General features: G+C 33.7%; 4 protein-coding genes across 4 annotated transcripts; all 4 read right to left on the reverse strand.

Annotated features, from left to right (window-relative positions):
* Positions 1 to 3,368: 3,368 nt before the first annotated feature.
* On the reverse strand, positions 3,369 to 5,873 carry LOC123888565 (elongation factor 1-delta-like). Its single transcript, XM_045937644.1, has 8 exons — positions 5,792 to 5,873; positions 5,480 to 5,582; positions 5,278 to 5,394; positions 5,043 to 5,133; positions 4,788 to 4,911; positions 4,587 to 4,700; positions 3,690 to 3,851; positions 3,369 to 3,574 (listed from the first exon to the last, which is right to left on the reverse strand). Coding segments are annotated over exons 2-8 (696 nt in total). The 5' UTR covers positions 5,566 to 5,582; positions 5,792 to 5,873; the 3' UTR covers positions 3,369 to 3,572.
* Positions 5,874 to 6,730: 857 nt separating this feature from the next.
* On the reverse strand, positions 6,731 to 10,894 carry LOC123888560 (pentatricopeptide repeat-containing protein At3g18020-like). The gene has a single exon (XM_045937639.1). It carries the CDS (start codon positions 10,833 to 10,835, stop codon positions 8,805 to 8,807), a length of 2,031 nt encoding a protein of 676 aa, XP_045793595.1. The 5' UTR covers positions 10,836 to 10,894; the 3' UTR covers positions 6,731 to 8,804.
* Positions 10,895 to 11,577: 683 nt separating this feature from the next.
* On the reverse strand, positions 11,578 to 12,579 carry LOC123891946. The gene is made up of 2 exons (XM_045941808.1): positions 12,487 to 12,579; positions 11,578 to 12,401 (listed from the first exon to the last, which is right to left on the reverse strand). Exons 1-2 carry the CDS (start codon positions 12,533 to 12,535, stop codon positions 11,578 to 11,580), a joined length of 873 nt encoding a protein of 290 aa, XP_045797764.1. The 5' UTR covers positions 12,536 to 12,579.
* Positions 12,580 to 17,177: 4,598 nt separating this feature from the next.
* LOC123888566 (dirigent protein 19-like) lies at positions 17,178 to 17,913 on the reverse strand. The gene has a single exon (XM_045937645.1). It carries the CDS (start codon positions 17,842 to 17,844, stop codon positions 17,221 to 17,223), a length of 624 nt encoding a protein of 207 aa, XP_045793601.1. The 5' UTR covers positions 17,845 to 17,913; the 3' UTR covers positions 17,178 to 17,220.
* Positions 17,914 to 19,332: the final 1,419 nt, after the last annotated feature.

Below are 19,332 nucleotides of genomic sequence, written 5' to 3' on the forward strand. Positions count from 1 at the left end.
ACTAAAAAATCGATCCTTAAGGTAAATAAATGAGGTGTCCGAGATTCGAACCACGACCTCTATAAATATAATGCGATGTCCCTACTAACTTAATTAAGTTCACGAGGACGAAGTTATTTTGATTTTATTTATGATTATATATTTATTTATTTTTACTCAATTTTTATTTATTTATTTTTTACAGAGAATTTTATTTACATTTATTAAAAGATAGTATACAATAATTGACTTACCATCAAGGGGACCATGCCCTCTACAGGATGGCATTTAATTATGTGGGCACCCTTTCCCCCAAATGCTCGGGGAACTCATTACTTTTATTTTAAAAATTTCCATTTTTATTTTGAAAGTGTAATAAAATTTTAACTCAAATATAAAATGTAATTTAACAAAAATATCCAATTTCCAAAATATAAAATCTAAATAAATTATGTCTAAAAGAAAAATCTAAATAAAATACAGTATCACATGATATTGCCACACCGCCACAAAACTTTTGCAAATTTTGTCGTTCCAAAATTAATTAAAGGAAGGGAACACAACCTATAGTTGTCGTATTTTGAGGGAGCAATTTCGTCCCATAATTTGGTTGGCATTATATAGCATGGTTATGCATAATTTCTTTATCATGGAGTTGAATTGCAGTTGATGCACATGTCACTTTCTAAGATAATTATTATATCATGGATTGGTGTTTAGATTTTAGGCGCTGGCTAGCATGGGAAAGGGTGGTAGGTCTCCCACTATGGGAAACTACCTTTTACCCTTAGATCATGAAGGTCTACCATAAACCATAATAAAGTGTCCATACCATATTTTATCCTCTTTCACCAAAATATTTTTTGTATCATTATCAAAATCATCTTTTAATTTATATATTATTATTAAATTAACTATATGTTATTATTGATTCAAAAAAACTATATGTTATTATTAAATTAATTTTTATATACCAAAATTTATTTTAATGTAATATATATTTTAATATGTTATTATTAAATTATATGTTATTATAAAACTATATGTTATTATTAAACTATATGTTATTATTAAATTTATTTTATATACCATATAATTAATTTAATAATAATATATAAATTAAAAGATGATTTTGGTAATGATAAAAAAATATTTTAGTGAAAGACGATATAATATGGTGTGAACACTTTATTATGACTTATGATAGACCTTCATGATCTAAGAGTAAAGGGTAGTTTCCCATGGTGGGAGACCTACCACCCTTTCCCATGCTAGCTAGCGCCTAGATTTTAAATGTCGAAGTTGGGGATATGGTCATGTTCAAGAAAAATAATGGGTTTGATATGTTAATCTGAATATGCTCTAGATAGTAGGTAGTTAAATGGATTGATCCACAAACTATAACAAAAGATGACTTTTATATTAATAATAAAAAAAATTAAAGGCAAAGAGCTTATTTCATTTATTGATACATATTTGAGTATCGATAAAAATGTCGAAACTAGTTAAAAGATGGAATGATCCTAATAAAACTATGAGCAACTTTATGGTTTATCTCTAATAAACTTAACATAAAAGTTCATAAGATTAGTAGTTAACAAATGTATACAATCGTTAATGATGGCTCCGAGATCTTAGACATAAGTTTTTTTCCTGTAAAACCTATCCACCACCTATTTGTTTACAATCCATATTCGTAATTTAAATAATTAACCAAATTAAGTAAATCAATTGACTGATAGCTTCACCGACTTCAACACCTAGAATAGGTGTATTCAGTTTGTCTTTGCTAACACAAACCAACCTTGATAATCTCTTATAAAAATACCAATTTTCACTTCGTTAAGAACATTTGAAAATGAAGCATCAACATTACATTTGTACCTACCTAAATTTGGTTTCGACCGTGTCAGAGACGGAGGGTCCAACAACATTGGGATGATTAACTTTCGTAGTTATTGAACATTCCTCCAACTCGTGAGCAAATTGATAGCTCTGTCACACAAAATCTGACTCGTTTCAGCAGTATGTTTCCAAACTATATTGTTTTGTCGCTTCCAAATACTCCATAGCATGACACTAAATAATTCTTGTGGTTTATCAAGATTTTGCATAATAGAAAATAGTTGTCTGCTATTATTAGAATTTGAGAGGCATATACTCAACCACAAAAGCTAGCTTGAGAGTTGAGGTTTGCACTACACTTATAAAGGCTATCTATGCCATATCTCTAGCCAATGTGGGACTTCTAACACACCCCCTCACGTCCAGAACTGAACAAGCTGGAACGTGGAATCAACAACAACGGGTGACCCAAATATGGGAGGTCTCCACAACAAACAACAAATGGATCTAGGATAGGCTCTGATACCATATTAGAATTTAGATGTCTATACTCAACCACAAAAGCTAGCTTGAGAGTTGAGGTTTGCACTATACTTATAAAAGCTATCTATGTCATATCTCTAGCTAATGTGAGACTTCTAACAGCTATAGTAGCAGTTGGATCGAAAAATTCTCTTTCCCTTCTTTCCAACACTCTTTTATCCTCCTAAATTTAAAATTTTGCCCTTGTAAATAAAGTTCGGAACATATTTTTCCAATTTTTCCTAGTTTAAATATCATTTTTAATGTCAAAAATAGTAGGAAAAATTCTTTCCAAACTTTATTCGTAAGGGCAAAAATATAAATCCATCAGGATAAAATAGTGTTGAGGGAGAGGGGAAGAGAATTTTTTCAGTAGGATCTAGTCTAGCCCTTCAAGGATCAAAGGCCATAGGCCTAAATGGGGTAAACTCAAATGTCAAATTCGACACGGAGGAGACTATCTAATAATAGTAGGTCATGCTAACTGAAGGGAGTAAGTTAACAAGATATAGTTTAATTTGTCTAAACAAATATTTTCAAAATATAAAATTTTCACAAATTTTAATAATAGATAATTAAGAATATTAGAAATCAAAGTTATACATTAAGGCAGAGAGTATAATTTACCGTCACATGTTTGAATTCACTACTGAAAGGTAAAACAAATTTTAATATTTAGCCAAAAATATATATTGGACAACTTTCTTTTACATAAATATATAATTTTTGTTAAAAAAAAAAAAAATTTAACCTCAATTCATTATTAAGCTCTTTTACATAAGTATATTATTTTAAGCTCAACTCATTATTAAGCATCATAATGGGCATGTCAATGAGTTTTGCACGTATATATCTGCATAATTACAGTCTTTCATATTTCACGATGACCTGAAATTATATCAAGGGTTGAACTTTTCTCACACCAAAACCATTTTGTCTTTTGATAGTATATTTTCAAGTAAAAACAGGTTTTATCTCCATAGCCCCAGTAGTTCGGCTCGGCCTATTTCCACACTTAGGTATCAGCAAAATCACAACCAAGAATCAAAATTTGGAAAACATGTCGCACCTTGAATTCTTAAAGCTTAAATTATTATAACAATACATATAATGATGATGGAATCACAGACAAAATCATCAAATGACAACGACAAGTAGGTTTCAAAAAACAAAAATCATCACATTTCTTTCACTACTATGATTCTCCATGTCACATGAATTGCACATTCTGCAACAAAGATTGTGAAATATCATTAGCCCAGGATTTGCACCAATATATCATTAACATCGCATCTTACGACCAAAACAAAGCAAATGAAAAAAAACATATGAAAATTACTTACATATTTTATTGAAGGCAACAATGTCACAACTCTGAACATACTCATTGATGGGCTCAACGGTAAGATAATCCTCAACCATGTTGTCAACAGAAACCAAATCATCGACAATAGTAAGCATGATTTGCAGTTTCTTGATACCGTATCCAACAGGAACAAGTTTGGCTATGACAGGAATAAACTAATATCAGAACCACAGAAGATAGCTAGTATAGATAAATAAAAACAAACAAATAAAATTAACAGTAAAGATGACAATAACTTCTCTACAAAACCAGGACTAGTGTTATATATTATTACACATTTGAAAAGAGCTTTTATTGTACTATTGAAAATGGACAGTTCTATGGTGCACAAGTGAGATGAGTGTTGTCTTATACACAAGTTTGTTTCCAAAATTGGATCACTAAATCCCACATCGGTGGAAAACAAATGTGTGAATGGTATAACACTATATTAGTTGTGCACCTTACTCCCTCCGTCCCAAAATAGACGACCCGGATGGAATAAAAACATGTCCCAAAACACTTGACCTACTCAACTTCCAATACAATACAAGTATTATACAACTATACTCTCTAATCAATACTACTTTCAATGCAATACGAGTATTTTACAACTATATTCTCTAAATCATTACTACTTTCACGATACTTTATAAGGCCATTTAAGCAAAAGTCCACATCTCTATTTAATTATTACACTTTTCTTAAACTGTGTAAAACGGTCAAACAGATCATCTAATATGGGACGAGGGAGGGAATATACAACAAACTGAAACTAGTCATTCAGAATCATATCATATATTATACAAAATATATCAGAATGAAAACAATCAACAATGTTCAAATATAAATATAAATAGACAGGAAAAAAAACGTAAAGAGAAAAATAACATACATGCACCCCAAAACAACCCTTCCAACTTAACAGATCTCACTGCTTCTTCAAGCTTTTTCATGTCGGTTTCATCATCCCATGGCTTCACATCCAACAAAACAGATGATTTTCCACCTGAAATTGTCAACAGAAAACCAATACCATAAATTGATATCCGACCAGATTTCAAATGATTGAATACATGATACGACAGAAACTTACTCTCTTTCTTTTTGCTAGATGCTTTCACGGCGGCTGCCCGTTCCGCAGCTGCCTTCTTCTCTTCCTCGGTCTCTTCACCAAACAAATCAACATCGTCATCATCATCATCCTCGGCTTCGGTGGCCTAATCAACATTATACAATTTTACAATCAGTCATAAATCAACCAACAACTAGAGTTAAAACTCTCTAAGACAAAAACATAACATCAACGACAATTTATCAAGTATCAATCAATCGTTTATAAAATACTTGCCTTTGTGTCAGCAGCCGGAGGAGTGGCAACAGCCTCTTCAGCAACAAGAGAAGATTCCACGGTAACACCAGATCCCTCACCAGAAACACCGCTAACAAAGACACAAAATTCACTTCAAATTATAAAGATATAAACAAAAATGAATGCATAAAGAATACACATAATTTGAACTACTAAATCATCATAAAACACCAAACATATTATAATTTTCAATATATAATAATAATTGACTTACGAAATTCTCAACAAAGCATCAATGTGCTTGTACCACCTAGCCACATTAACAAATTCAACTGATGGAACAGATGGCAAAGCTGAATAGACAGTGATATCATCCTTTGAAGCTTGGTAACTAGAAATCAAATCAAATCAAAAAACAATTTCATAAGAAACAAAAATAAATCAAATAAATTTTTTTAAAAAGTAACATAACATACCCAGTGATGTAACTGCGTGTAAGAAGGTACTCATTGAGCTTCTTCAAACCAGATTCAGATTTAAGGTTATAGAATGTGACTGCCATTTTTGTTTATTGAACTTCTACAAAACAATCATAACAATAACAATAACAATTACTTACAATACTAATAACCCAACAACATGAATAAACAAAAAATTCAATTTTTTCAACATTCAAATAAAACCCTACACATGCAGTTAAAACTAAAAGACAATACTTGCACGTTAACAGAACACAGTACACAAAAAAAAAAAAACAAAGAAAGTGAGTAAGAAGAAGAATAAGAGACCTTGTTAGGAAAGACAGTGAGATGGAGTTGCAGCGGCAGAGACGAGAAACAGAAAATAGGGTTCGAAAGTTGAGATTTTTTTAGAGAGACGTATTAATTAATTAATTAATTAATTGCTTCTTTTTTGGTTAATGGGCTTTGGTTTTTTTTTTTGAGTTTTACTTTTTTCCACCCCCTAAAAATCCCTACGCAACCCCTCACTTTTTAGGAAGTGGACTCCATTCGCACTCTGGTTTGAATTAGATAGAGGGGAGGTGAGGGAATATTTTTAATAAAGGGTAATTTTGGAAAAAACTCTCAAATATCTCAAATATTATATTATTTTTTTTTTAAACCCTAAGGATTTACAAAAAAAATAAATTTATTTGAGATATTTGAGAGTTTCTAAAAAAACAATATTTGAGAGAGTTTAAAAAAAAGAGTATATATAATATTTGAGAGAGTTTCTACAAAAATAAAAAATAAAAATAATTGAGATAAAGTTTCTACCAAAATTATCCTTTATTAAAAATATTATCTCACCTCCCCTCCCCTCCATCTGCTTCGAACCAAACCGACTCTAAGGGCCCGTTTGGCCTAGCTTTTTTTAGGAGTAGAAGCTCTTTTAATCATAAAGCTAGAAATAATAACTTTTTAACCAAAGTTAAAGTTGTTTGGTAAATTTTAATTTTTTTTGTAAAAAAATATTTAAAAGTTGTTATAATATGGTTAAAACTTAAAAGATATATTTGATAATATATTATTATATTTTTATTTTTATTTTTTGGTTTATAACCCTCTGGTTTCTAGGGGAAAGGGGCCTTAGTAGTTCATAGGTCGGCCGCGAGGTAAGTAAAGTCTGGCCAAGAAATTGTTCCACCCAGGAATCGAACCCGGGTTTTCCCGAAATCCGTCCTTTTTGGTGAAGCTCATTAACCACTTGAGCCTAGAAACTTTTTTTTTTTTTTACTATAGCTTTTAGAAATTGTTGTTTGGCCTAACTTCTTACTTTTAAGTAAAAAGAAGAGGAAAAAAAGTTAGGCCAAACGGACCCTAAGTAGCGAGTGACAATATTTTTTACTCAAACCCAATGTTTGCGCCCCCTTGCATGAAAAAATTATGAACCTTATAAAAATTTAGCCACTGTCCAATACCATATTTTATTTGGCCACTTGAGGGGTTACGACATTATCCATCAATCACAGACACACACTGTATAATTCTATAAATTGATTTTTTTTTAATCACTCGCAGTGTTACATTCGAAATCTTTGAGGTGAATGCTAATGTGTGCTGATTACGTTGCTTCACTTGGTCATCATGCTGACTTTTCTTGCAATATTTTTTATTCTACATCTCCTTTGTTATGTTACTTGACACTGATAGATGTACAAATATTTATGTTAGTCAATTGATTTCCGTTTAAAATTGTGTTAAAACTTTGTTGAGTTGCGAGGGCCGAGGGGAAGAGGAATCTGATGATCATCACATTAGGCTATAAGTGGTTTGAACACCACATCATCACCCAAAACTTTAAGACAATAGCTACACATATCATCTCACTTATATGTTGCTCAACACCTACTTTTTCATCTAATGTGAAACTTTTAACTCACTTGACAAATCGACAAACTGTATTTTCTGCTGTTTTCTGGGAGAGAGAGGGCAAAGCTTCTTGTTTTCCTTTTCTTGTATGAATAAACACAGCAAGCAACTGATGAAAGAACATGTAATTGTGATAGTATAGATAGCATTGAAGGTTAAAGTTTCAGCTTCGTCAGAAAAAATAAATAAATAAATTACACAAGTAAACAGATTTTGAAGTTGCTGTGCTGAAATATTACAAAGTTATGATTCCTAAGGAAAACAAGACCTGTGTTATAAGTTAAATGCATGTATCCAAATTTTGGCTTAAAAGGTTTAGAGGCAAACTAATGAAACTGAGTGAAAAATGTTGAAGTGAAAAATGTTCACAATTAAAAAACAGGAAGGAAAATTATGCATGTGCCTGTTCACAAAATTTTGGTTTCAAAGCTGAGTGCAATGTTCACAACAGAAAATCTGATCAGAGTTTCTTCATTTTTAAGAACTCCTACCTACAACTGAAAATCACCAGTTACCGTACTAAACTCAATTTATTCTCTCATTCCGATAAGACAAATGTGCTTTTTATCCGTTCAGATCCTGATCAGACTATGTAATGTTATGCTGCAATAAACCAAAGCATCTGCAACATGTCAGATTGAGATTGAACTGTAAGTTGGTTCGTACACTTAGGGAGGGCAATGCTTGTGAAACTTTTTGGTCGGAAAAAGGTAACATGATTGTTTGAAGAGTTTTGAGACTCCTCCTCATGGACTAAGCTGTCATTTTCAAGCTGATGCTAGAGAGATGCAATTCATGCGAGTATACGATGTTCTGTTTCTTTTTCCTTTTGTTTCCTTTCCACGCTGTAGTGATGGTTTAATGTGTAATTTTCCACCGTCACCACGAGCCTAAGTACGTGTTTATTCACGGTCGAGTAGTGGTAGATGCACGTACAATTCAAACTACAGTTTGTACCATCTTACACTTCACAGTGAAAGAACTCAAATCATGTGGTGGAAGTGATTGAACACAATTCCAAACTATGACTAATATTAAAAGTAGAGATGGCTTCTGTGGCGGCAATGCATTGAGACACAAGAAATTGGCATCTCGCCGAAGTTCCAATCAGACATGACAATTGTGGCTAGTTATCACAAAGTGATTGATGGATTGAACTTGGTGTAGAAAAGTTCATCTCTTGGCTTCACAGTTAAAGAGTCAAAGGACTTTTTGTCAGAAACTAGTTGTTGATACATGCACAACACATTCTTTATAAAAACCACAATGCATGTTTTCATTCAGCACAGTGACATCGCTCCGAGTATCTTCATAATCTTTAACAAAATTAATCTCAAACTTACTCTCTTTCAACTCTATTCCTAATGTCACATTTTATCATAACATGCATTATCAGCCATGGATAGGGATTAATGACCAAGCTTCATTGTTATCTTGTAAAATCCAATGATTTACCACCACTTGAAGTACAAGCAGAAATCCATTTCCTTCTATCCTGACTGGCTTTATCATCCATGTCATCACCCTCATCAACTGTTGACAAGGTTAGATGTTCAGATGAGGTGTGCTTCCTCACATTGCTTTGTAACTTGTGAAGAACCCTCCATGTCACACAATCAGGGATCACTCCATTCCTATTCATCTCTCTAACAATTTGGTAAGCTTCTCTTTTCAAACCTAAATTGCAAGCACAGTTGATCAGAATATTATAGCTATATATATTTGGAAAGACCCCAAAATCTACTAATTCATACAAGAAATGACAAGCCTCGTTAAATTTGCCAGAACCACATAGCCCTTTCAGAATGGCTGCATAAACAAAATTATCATGGATCCCTGAAGGCCATATAACACTCTGCCAAAAATTCTTTGCCTCTTCTATTTGATCACATTCACATAGGCCTTCTACCATAACTGTATAAGTGGTACTATCTGGAGTAATGCCGTCACCAGCCATGTTATTAAAAATCCTGAATGCATCATTTGGTCTTTTAAGTTTGTATAGGCATCTGATAAGAACATTATATGTTACAACACCAGGCTTCAAACCATTTTCAGGCATCACTTTATTGAACAGATCAAAAGCTTCATCGACTTTTTCAGCATCCAATAGACCTGAAATCAATGTAGTGAAGGTCACAACATCAGGTGCACAAAATTTACCCAATAACATGTCATCCAATACTTTTAAAGCTTCATCAACCCTCCCCATCTTGCAAAAACCATTGATAACTGTGTTGAGGGTAATCACATCGGTCTCACACTGGCTCTCAAGCATAAACACAAGCACATTCAAAAGCTCTGTTGGATTGTTCACAAGACAGAGAGCTCTCAAATAGATGTTGTAAATCCTAGTCTTGTCAACACCTTTCTTAGACAACATGAGTTTAAGAACTTCCCTTGCCTTGTCCACATCTAATACACGACACAGAGCTTCCACCAATACCATGTAAGTATGCTCGCACAGCGAGAATCCAAATTCAGCTCCTTCCTCTAACAACTGATAACCTCTCATACAATCACCATCCTTGCTTAGTCCATGTATGATAAAATTGTACGACACGTCACTCGGAATAAACCCTCTCTTCCTCATCAAATAAACAATCCTAGCTGCTCCATGATACCTTCCAACTTTGCAGAATGAATCAATCATCTGCCCATAAACCACCTCCCCCGACAAACTACTACCACACGGCATCTCTTCTGCAATCTCAAAAACTTCATTAAAAAACCCTTCTTTACACAAAGAATCAATCAAATTTGCAAAAGCAGCAACCTTCACACCCAACTCAACTTCCAAATTCATCCTCTCCCACAACTTGCACATCAACTCTCTCCCACTTTCCAAATCCCTCTCCCGAAGAAACCCGCGAATCAATACACTATAAGTCATCGAATTCGGCACTAAACCACTTTCAAGCATTTCATCAAACACCTTAATTGCATCCCTTATTCCACCAACTGAACAATACCCATTAATCAAAGTGGTATAAGTAACAACATTGGGACAATGCCCACGATTCTTCATGTCGAAAAACAATCTATGAGCATCAAACGGTCGATGAATCAAACAAAACTGGTCCATCAAACGGTTGTAGTTAACCAAAGAAGGAACAAAACCAGGTTTGGTTTGGATCAAGGATTTGACTAGAGTCCATGTTTGAAGTGGGGTTTTGGAACGGAGTAACCGAGCAAGGAGGAGGTTACATGTTCGGTGATCGGGAATTGAACCGGAGGAGAGGAAAAGGGAGAAACGTTGATGGGCTTCGGTGAAACGATTGGAGTCACAGAGAGTGTGGATGATGGTGGCAATGGTGTGTTGTGTTGGTTGAAATGAGAGAGATGAAGGAATGGTTGAAAATGGGAGAGTGAGTAGAATGAAGGGTTTGTGGGGAAGAATGAGAAAAGTGAGTAATTTTTTCTTCCATTGATAACATCTTGTTAAGGTTGTTGTTTGCATGGTCGGGAATACAAAGCGAAGACACCTCTGTCACTTGCATTACTATGTTTCATTTGAAGGCAAGTAAACTTATGATTTTTCATTAGTAGCAATAAATTGATTTTTTTTCTCCTGTACCCCTCTTTTTCTGCTAAATTTGAGTAATATCCCTGTTTTTAAAAAAATTTGCGTAATACCCCTATTTTGGAAGGAATGTTGCCGGAACAGTGTAAAGCACATGGCGGAAACGGGAAATGTGCCATGCAGGGGGTGATGGCGGAAACGGGAAACGTGCCATGCAGGGGTGATGGCGGAAACGGGAAATCCGCCATTGACCGGCCTAGATCAGCGCGCGTCAGTCCGCGTCAGTCCTTGCTGCAGTTTATGCAGTTTATGTTTTTTTTTTTTTGTCTTTTGCTGTTTTTTTTTTTTCGTTTACATTAAAAAAAAATACTTAAAAATGTTTTTTTTTTAAAAGAAATTAATAATAATAATTTATAAAAATAAAAATTATTATGATTGAAAATGATTAAGAAAATATAAAATTATTGTATCTGGTTTATTTTTCATATTATGTCAATATTTTATGTTTTATGTTTGTGTAATTCTATTAATGATGTAATCCTAAATTTACTAATTTTAGTTTATTTTTTGATATCGTATGAATGTGGACAATAATATGTGTTATTTAAAATATGATATTAATTTATTGATAACATAATAGAAACACGTACGGAAGAAATTACATTAAAAAAAATTACTTTTAATTTGAGGGTCCGGCTGCATTAGGACATTCATGACACTTATGACCCGGCACCCGACATAAGCCACAACGATTCTCTCTTTTTTCGAACTCGTCCATTTCAGTTCTAATACGAGAATTTTTTGGACGTCCTCTCTTAGTTCTTTTCATATCGAGGCGGGGGCAAACAACGTCACCTAAATAATCAGGCCACAAACCCTGGTTTCGAACTGCTGGGAAGGGTCTGTCATACACAGCAAATACAGTGGCAGCTTTGTAGACATCATCAATGAATGGTTCATAGGAAAGGTTAGCATGAGAACAAGCAGCAATAACATGCGAACAAGGCAAATGTAAAGCCTGGAACTTTCCACAGTCGCACATTTTTTCTTTCAACTCTACTTTAAAAATATCCATTGGTCGGCCTTCATGGGGATCCTCAGTTTCCTCCACTATAAATGTATAATTTTGCCGATCAAACTGGTTGACTACATGTGAGTTTGACTTATGCACTGCCTCTGAAATCCTTTCCTGACACGCTTCAGTATACTGTTGACCAGAAGCAAACACAGCTGCTGACTGCTTTCCTCGTGTTACAAAAAGTTTTGCCATCCTATAATATGTTGCTTGGACCAAAGCTGTGATTGGTAGCCCGCGGATATCCTTGAACACTGAGTTCATTGCCTCAGCCAGATTACTTGTCATGTGACCCCACCGGATACCTCCATCATATGCTTGCGTCCATTTTGGTTTCGGGAGATCATCAACCCACGCCAAAGCCGTTGGACTTTTTTTCGCAATCTTATGCCGCCAGTACATGAATGTAGGCTCGCTTGGTGCATACCCTATAGAGTCGAAAAAATATGTTTAATTTAATATAGTACGAGCAACTAAAATTGTATAAAACTTTACATAATTGTAGATATTTACCCATGTTAACAGCATATTTCCGAAGTTTTCTGTTTTTGATTGCCCTCATAAAGTTCTGCGCGATGTGTCGAATGCAATACACATGCGACGAAGAGTGGTTCCATCCATTTGAAGGGTTTTCAAAAGCACTTTTAATAGATGCATGCCTATCAAGGAGATCCAGCACACAATTTAGTTGCCGCTAATATTATGCTTGATCATATAGAGCCATCTGGGGTAATATATATATATATATATATATATTATCTTCTTTCTTTTATTATTTTTATACTAAACTCATACACTATTAAATCTCTAATATATATTTTTTAACCTCGCAGTTTATTTGGACTCCTTACGATATTTCTCAAACGTTGTATCCAGTGGACGTAGAATGTTGGTCGGCAACCACATATCTCATTAATTTTGGGATTGTTGAGTACCACCAAACTGACAGAGTCCGATTACAATTTGGACTTAATCATGTCGCAAGGGACGACGCGCAAATCATGGAACATTACCATGAGATAGACATGCGCAAAAATGTTCATGATTGGGCCGCCAAATTTCATGCTGAAATCCAACACTGGAATCATCGAAATATTCGTGCTCTACAAGGAGATCTTGCCGATGTTGTACCACTGATGCATTCAAACGAGTATTTGCATCAATATACAAGAGACTACATGCCATATGTCTCTGACAATTATTATTTGAACGACCCACGTCCACGTCCTGATATGCCGCCACAATATGCCAATAGCCCACATTCTTATACCCAACAACAACAACAATACACCAACATCCCATATACCCAACAACAACAACAACAACAAGAAACTTGTATCCCAGATCCACCACCATTCACCCAACAACAACATCCATTTACCCAACATACCATGTCATTTACTGAATCCGATTTTATGACCCCACAGCAACTAACGCGGAATTTCTTCGGATACGACCGCGCCGACTTCGAATCACCGGGAACTCGACAATTCAATGAGAATTACTCAAATTATTTTCCACCTGGTGAATTCACACAACCCCAACAAACCCAACAAGTCTCTCAAGATTTACCGTGGACAGAATTATCAGGCAATTATTTAAACTCAACGTGGACTCAAGGTCAAGGTTCAACGTCGGCTTTCGGTCAACCCGCTCCACGCAATGAAGGTATAAATTTTCTTGGAGTTCCAGATAATAATCCAAACGAGGACGGCGGTGATGTAGAAATATTTGGAGTTGGACTTCGTGCTCGTACTCGTCCCCCTTGTGGCACCGGTGGATGCCTATAGTGTTTTAGTTTGTATTATTAGTACTATTGTAATAAAAAATATTTCGCAATATATATTAAGTTTGTATCATAATATTTTATTGTGTTAAATTATATTAAGTTTTTTTAATAATAATTTTAAGATTTAAAAAAAAAAGAGTTTTTTTTTTAATGTAAACGAAAAAAAAACAGCAAAAGACAAAAAAAAAAAACATAAACTGCATAAACAGCAGCAAGGACTGACGCGGACTGACGCGCGCGCTGATCTAGGCCGGTCAATGGCGGATTTCCCGTTTCCGCCATCACCCCTGCATGGCACGTTTCCCGTTTCCGCCATCACCCCCTGCATGGCACATTTCCCGTTTCCGCCATGTGCTTTACACGGTTCCGGCAACATTCCTTCCAAAATAGGGGTATTACGCAAATTTTTTTAAAAACAAGGGTATTTACTCAAATTTAGCAGAAAAAGAGGGGTACAGGAGAAAAAAAATCCAATAAATTGGGAATATAATCTATATAACAATATATAAAAAGGATGGGTGAGTTTGGGATGGACTTTTCAACATACCTATTTTACCCTTGACTTAGTTTCACAACTTCCATTAACTAATCAATTTAAAAAAATAAAATATAAATTCAAATCATAAAAATGTGAATAAGTGGCAAATAGGTTGCCAATACATGGATGATTACCAACTTAATACTACATCTATACTATATAAAAAGAGAATACAAATATTTTTTGTGTCAATTTTTCATAATACCAACAATATCCTTATTTTTTTAGCAATAAAAATCTTTTATTAACAAACTCATCATAACATAAAATATTTTTTTAGACATAAGTTAGACACAGGCAGACGCGGAACACGCCTGTCTGGCCCGCTAGTTAAACATAATGCGAGAAGTATGAGATGAAACTGCTCTTGCTAAAGCATGAGCGTTACCATACTCCGAATGGTTTGTCTTTGGAACTATTGATGTCGTCCACCATCGTCTTGCAATCCGGTTCAAAAATCACATTTCGATAGTCAAGCATCCACATGATGCCTTGTTGTAGCGACCAAGCCTCTGCTGGTGTCATAATATGAGTTGACATTGTTGTGATGAATTGTCCTTCATTGCGCATACAAGCTCTCATCCTAGTTTTCTTTTTCGGCAAAAAATTTGGCAGCATCAATGTTACATTTCACATAATCTGCTGGCGGTGAATATCAAATAGCATGCTGCACTTGAGTTGTAGCTGTCGATGTCCTACTGTAACCATCTTGTGTGCATTGCCACGCACGAGCACTCCTTGTGCTTGAGCAATGACCTGGTCTGATGTCTGGTTCTTGCCTTCCCAAAGTTGCAAATTCCGTTTATACCACATACTCCATGTTGTCATAGCAAAACTCACCCGTTGGCATTGATCAAGATTGCTCCAAAGCTTGACAAAAAAAGTCCTTAAAGTCTGCCACTTGCTTCATAATATTTCCAAGCTTATTTCACAAATTTATCTTTCTCCAACAAGTTTCATTGTCAACACAAGATAGAAAAATATGTCAATTATCCTCAAGATAGTCATTACAAACTACACGATTGGATTGACAATCAACCCCCTTACATAATGATTTTTGTCTATTTGGAAGAAAATTCTCCTAAGCCTCCACATAAAATATTTTACCATGTTGTGTCAAAAAATAATGTTTTACCAATTGAGTCCTCCACTAACCATGTATCATGCTGGTTGGTGATTACTAGGAGTTGTTATATATGGATTTCTCTCATCTCTAAGCCACATACTATTCCAAATTGGTACTAAAGATTCATCACAAAGTGTCCACCGATAACCTTCTTTCAACACTATTAAGGGAGACTAGAGTTTACACCATACATAACTAGAATTATGTCCTAAGGATGATGAGGATCCCAAAAAATTTCCCTTTGAAACGCGACACCATAACATCTATTAAATAACTAATATATTTAGTTTATATTATAAATCCGTATATCAGCTATTTAGTCGGAAAAAAATAGTGAATTATTTTTTATAAGAAAGACAAGATGGAATATAAGAGAAAAATTTATTTTTTAGATACATTAAAAAAATGATTTTTCTCTCTTATATTAAAATCAAATAGAGTAAATAAAAGAAATGAAATGGTGATTTTACCTATTCTTACCATATTAATTATCGGTATATTTTTACTGTAATAATAAATATAAAGTGAATGTATATGTAAAAATAAAGTGAAGAGTGATCAATCTGGTAAGAGTTTTGGTTCCCTTAAGTATGTGGTCAAGAGTTCGATTTATGAATCATGCATATGAAAAAAAATTCGGCGGAAAGGAGAGAACATTCATCTTGTGTGCCCCACGAACAATGAAAAATAACCAATTAATTGGGGACAAATTTTTTTTTACAAATTTAATTATGGACAAAAAAGATGGATATCTATGTTTTTAATTAAAAAAAAATCAAGAAAAATAAGATGCACCCTATAATTTCAATTCAAGAGGCTCAGAGTCAGACTCTCCTGGTTGAGTTAATGGACTTTCTATCTATTACCCGTTGTGATGTATGAGTAGTGTTTGGAATAAATTGTAAGATGACAGCAAATCATCATAATTTTTTATTTTTTTTACCCTTCAAATTATAGTGACTTGTCCTAAATTTGTCAAGGGGTGGAAAGGATGAACTTTGGCCCCTCCCTCCCACCCCTAATGTTGTATATACTATATATTTAAAGTTGTTATTTTACACATAATTATTATTAATAGACTATAATTTTTATGTATAATTATAGTGTAAATTAATTCTGATAAATAAATCAATGTAAAATAATTTTATATCGGTATAATTTGATTCCTATTTATATAAATTACAATTAAATTTTATGTAATATTTATTAAAAAAATGGTCAGCCCCCCGTTTGGTTAGTTTCAGGATCCGTCCCTGTGTGTCCCATAAGTTTCCCGACGGAGATTAGTCATCACTAACAACGATGAAAAATTCGTCCTAATATCATGGTAAAAAAAAATATATAATAAATATTTTTGGTATAATATCCATGTCAACGACAAATACACCATATCATATATGAAAGAGGAGTGCTAGCAACACACTCTTTAACAAACACACTCTAACACACTCTTTTCTATTGGTTAAAATTTATATGGGTCCCATAAAAGTTATATGGGTCCACATTTTTTATGGGACCCATGTGAATTTCAACCAATAAAAGAAAGTGTGTTGGAGTGTGTTTGTTAAAGAGTGTGTTGCTAGCATTATTCTATATGAAAACATATATAGATGGGTTGAGCAGAAAAAACACAACTCCATCTCTTTCTAATTCTATAGCATCCTTAATTTTATGTAAGTAGATGCTTCATGCTTATTAAGACCTCAAAAGAAGAAAAACCAAAGTACATAATTAAGACAGCAAAATAATACTTATCTCAAATGCATAGTAGCATATATAGCATAGCATGATCAATTAATAATGTAACACATAAATATTGTACTCAACTATAGCATCATTTGTCTTGGATGAAAACCAATGAGTTCTAAGCTGAGCATATCCTCTAGCAAATCTGAAAAGACCACTTCCACCAATTATAGGCATTTCCCTAACCTTGTCATAAACAGGGTTCCTCCCCAAAATAGTGATGGTGCTACCATTGTACTTCCCTTCAATGATAGCAAAATTCATGGCCATGATAAGGTCTACCTCACTTTGTGATGTTGATGCATAGAATCCTTGTGCTTTTCCAACCAACTTAGAGCTTAATTGAGGTCCTAAGGTTAAAGGGTTCTCAATCATGTTAACTAAACCAAAGGCAGTGGTTGAGTTTTTCAAAGGTGGTGGAACAATTACCATTGAAGAAGGGTTGTTTCCACTAACTATGTCATGCCAATAGAACTTTAAATGGCTTAGCTTCTCTTGTTTATTTTCTAAATTTAATTCTTTGAGGTCTAATGAATGCACGAAATTGTTGTTGTCTTGTTTTGCTTTGATTAAAGATGTAAAGGGAGTAGTGAAGAGGAGAAAGAGGATGGAGAATTGGATGAACATGTTGGTTGTGGAGGAATGTGATTCTTTTGTGATGTATTTTAACATTGATGATTGATCTATGATGAATGGAAGGAACCAAATAAAATAAAATCATGAGTAGTGTGGGTGTGGTGTAATCATTCATAGGTTAGAAAGAATTTGTATCTGACATAGGCTTTTGCACCTTTTTTAGGTAAAATGTCCACTCTTATCAAATTGGACAAAGGAATCCTATCTCATCAATGGTAACCGGGGCTAATGCTACGGTGGACTACCTTCACAAGTGGTTTATCGTGGATAAGTGATCTACCGAATATGAATTTTACAAAATTTACTATTGGATTGAAAGTTTATATCGTATAGATCATCCATAAATTTTTTAATTTTTTTTTAAAATCATTTGATGTGTTATTGAGACCCATCAAAATTTACGGTATTTAATAAACTGTTAATCTTGATGTGTCTCAATAACATATCAAATGATTTTTAATTTTTCTAAATTTTTCTATGGATGATTTATATGATCTAAAATTTCAATCCAACGATGAATTTTGTAAAATTTGTATTCGTTATAATGTTATTCGTGACTGGTCCACCATGGACCACTTGATGAAATGGTCATATTAAAATTTACCTGGTAACTTGTGTAGTTCTTTTTTAAATTGCGATAGTTAAGATAAATTTTATTTCAAACTCAACACACACATAAATATGTCATAATTGTTCTCTTGAAAATTTCAATACTCCATAGGGTATTTTAAAATATGAAAGATCAAAATAAACTTTATAAATATACATAAGTAAGCAAAGTCTATGGTGCACAAGTCTCGCATCATGCACAAGTCATCGATAACAAATACAAATTTTATAAAATCTACTGTTTGATTGAAAATTTATATCGTACAAATTATCCATAATTTTTTTAAAAAAATTTGAAAATAATTCGATATGTTATTGAGACCCATCAAAATTAACGGTTTATGGATTTTATTGAATACCGTTAATTTTGATGGATCTCAATAACATATCAAATGATTTTCAAAAAAATTTATGGATGATCTAAACGATATAAATTTTCCATCCAACGATAAATTTTGTAAAATTCGTATTCGTTATGAAAATATCAAAAACTTATGCATCATGCACCACTTAATCAAGTGGTGCATGTTAGACAAAGTCTTGTTATAATATTATTCATGACTTGTGCACCATGCAACACTTATGGTCTGTTTGTTTTATGTAAAGAAAGTGAGAGGAAAGAAAATTACGCAAATCGATGCATAAACTTGGACAAAAGATAGTTTAAATTCATGCATTGATCTGCAAAATTTTTTTTCCTTCTATTTTTCTTCCATAGAACCAAACGGACCTTTAAACTACTCCTTCATACTCCTCCCTCCGTCCCAAAATAATTATCGCCTTTAGAGTATTAAATAAATGATTAGATATACATACCCTGAACTTATGTGTTAGGCCTCTTTACATAAAAAGAGAGAAAGGATGTACGTCTTATCATATATCAAGTGTGTGAAATGAAGGTACAATGAAAAATAG

Source organism: Trifolium pratense, linkage group LG6, assembly GCF_020283565.1.
Source record: "Trifolium pratense cultivar HEN17-A07 linkage group LG6, ARS_RC_1.1, whole genome shotgun sequence".
NCBI classification, from domain to species: Eukaryota; Viridiplantae; Streptophyta; class Magnoliopsida; order Fabales; family Fabaceae; genus Trifolium; species Trifolium pratense.

What these genes read in the sequence shown, in the direction of transcription:
- LOC123888565 (XM_045937644.1), bottom strand. Translation starts at nt 5,565, where the DNA reads ATGGCAGTCACATTCTATAACCTTAAATCTGAATCTGGTTTGAAGAAG. An exon ending in CTCCGGCTGCTGACACAAAG is followed by an intron (nt 4,912 to 5,042) that starts GCAAGTATTTTA and finishes AATGTTGATTAG; the next exon opens with GCCACCGAAGCCGAGGATGA. An exon ending in ATCTAGCAAAAAGAAAGAGA is followed by an intron (nt 4,701 to 4,787) that starts GTAAGTTTCTGT and finishes TGACAATTTCAG; the next exon opens with GTGGAAAATCATCTGTTTTG.
- LOC123888560 (XM_045937639.1), bottom strand. Translation starts at nt 10,835, where the DNA reads ATGCAAACAACAACCTTAACAAGATGTTATCAATGGAAGAAAAAATTA.
- LOC123891946 (XM_045941808.1), bottom strand. Translation starts at nt 12,535, where the DNA reads ATGAGGGCAATCAAAAACAGAAAACTTCGGAAATATGCTGTTAACATG. An exon ending in GAAATATGCTGTTAACATGG is followed by an intron (nt 12,402 to 12,486) that starts GTAAATATCTAC and finishes TCGACTCTATAG; the next exon opens with GGTATGCACCAAGCGAGCCT.
- LOC123888566 (XM_045937645.1), bottom strand. Translation starts at nt 17,844, where the DNA reads ATGTTAAAATACATCACAAAAGAATCACATTCCTCCACAACCAACATG.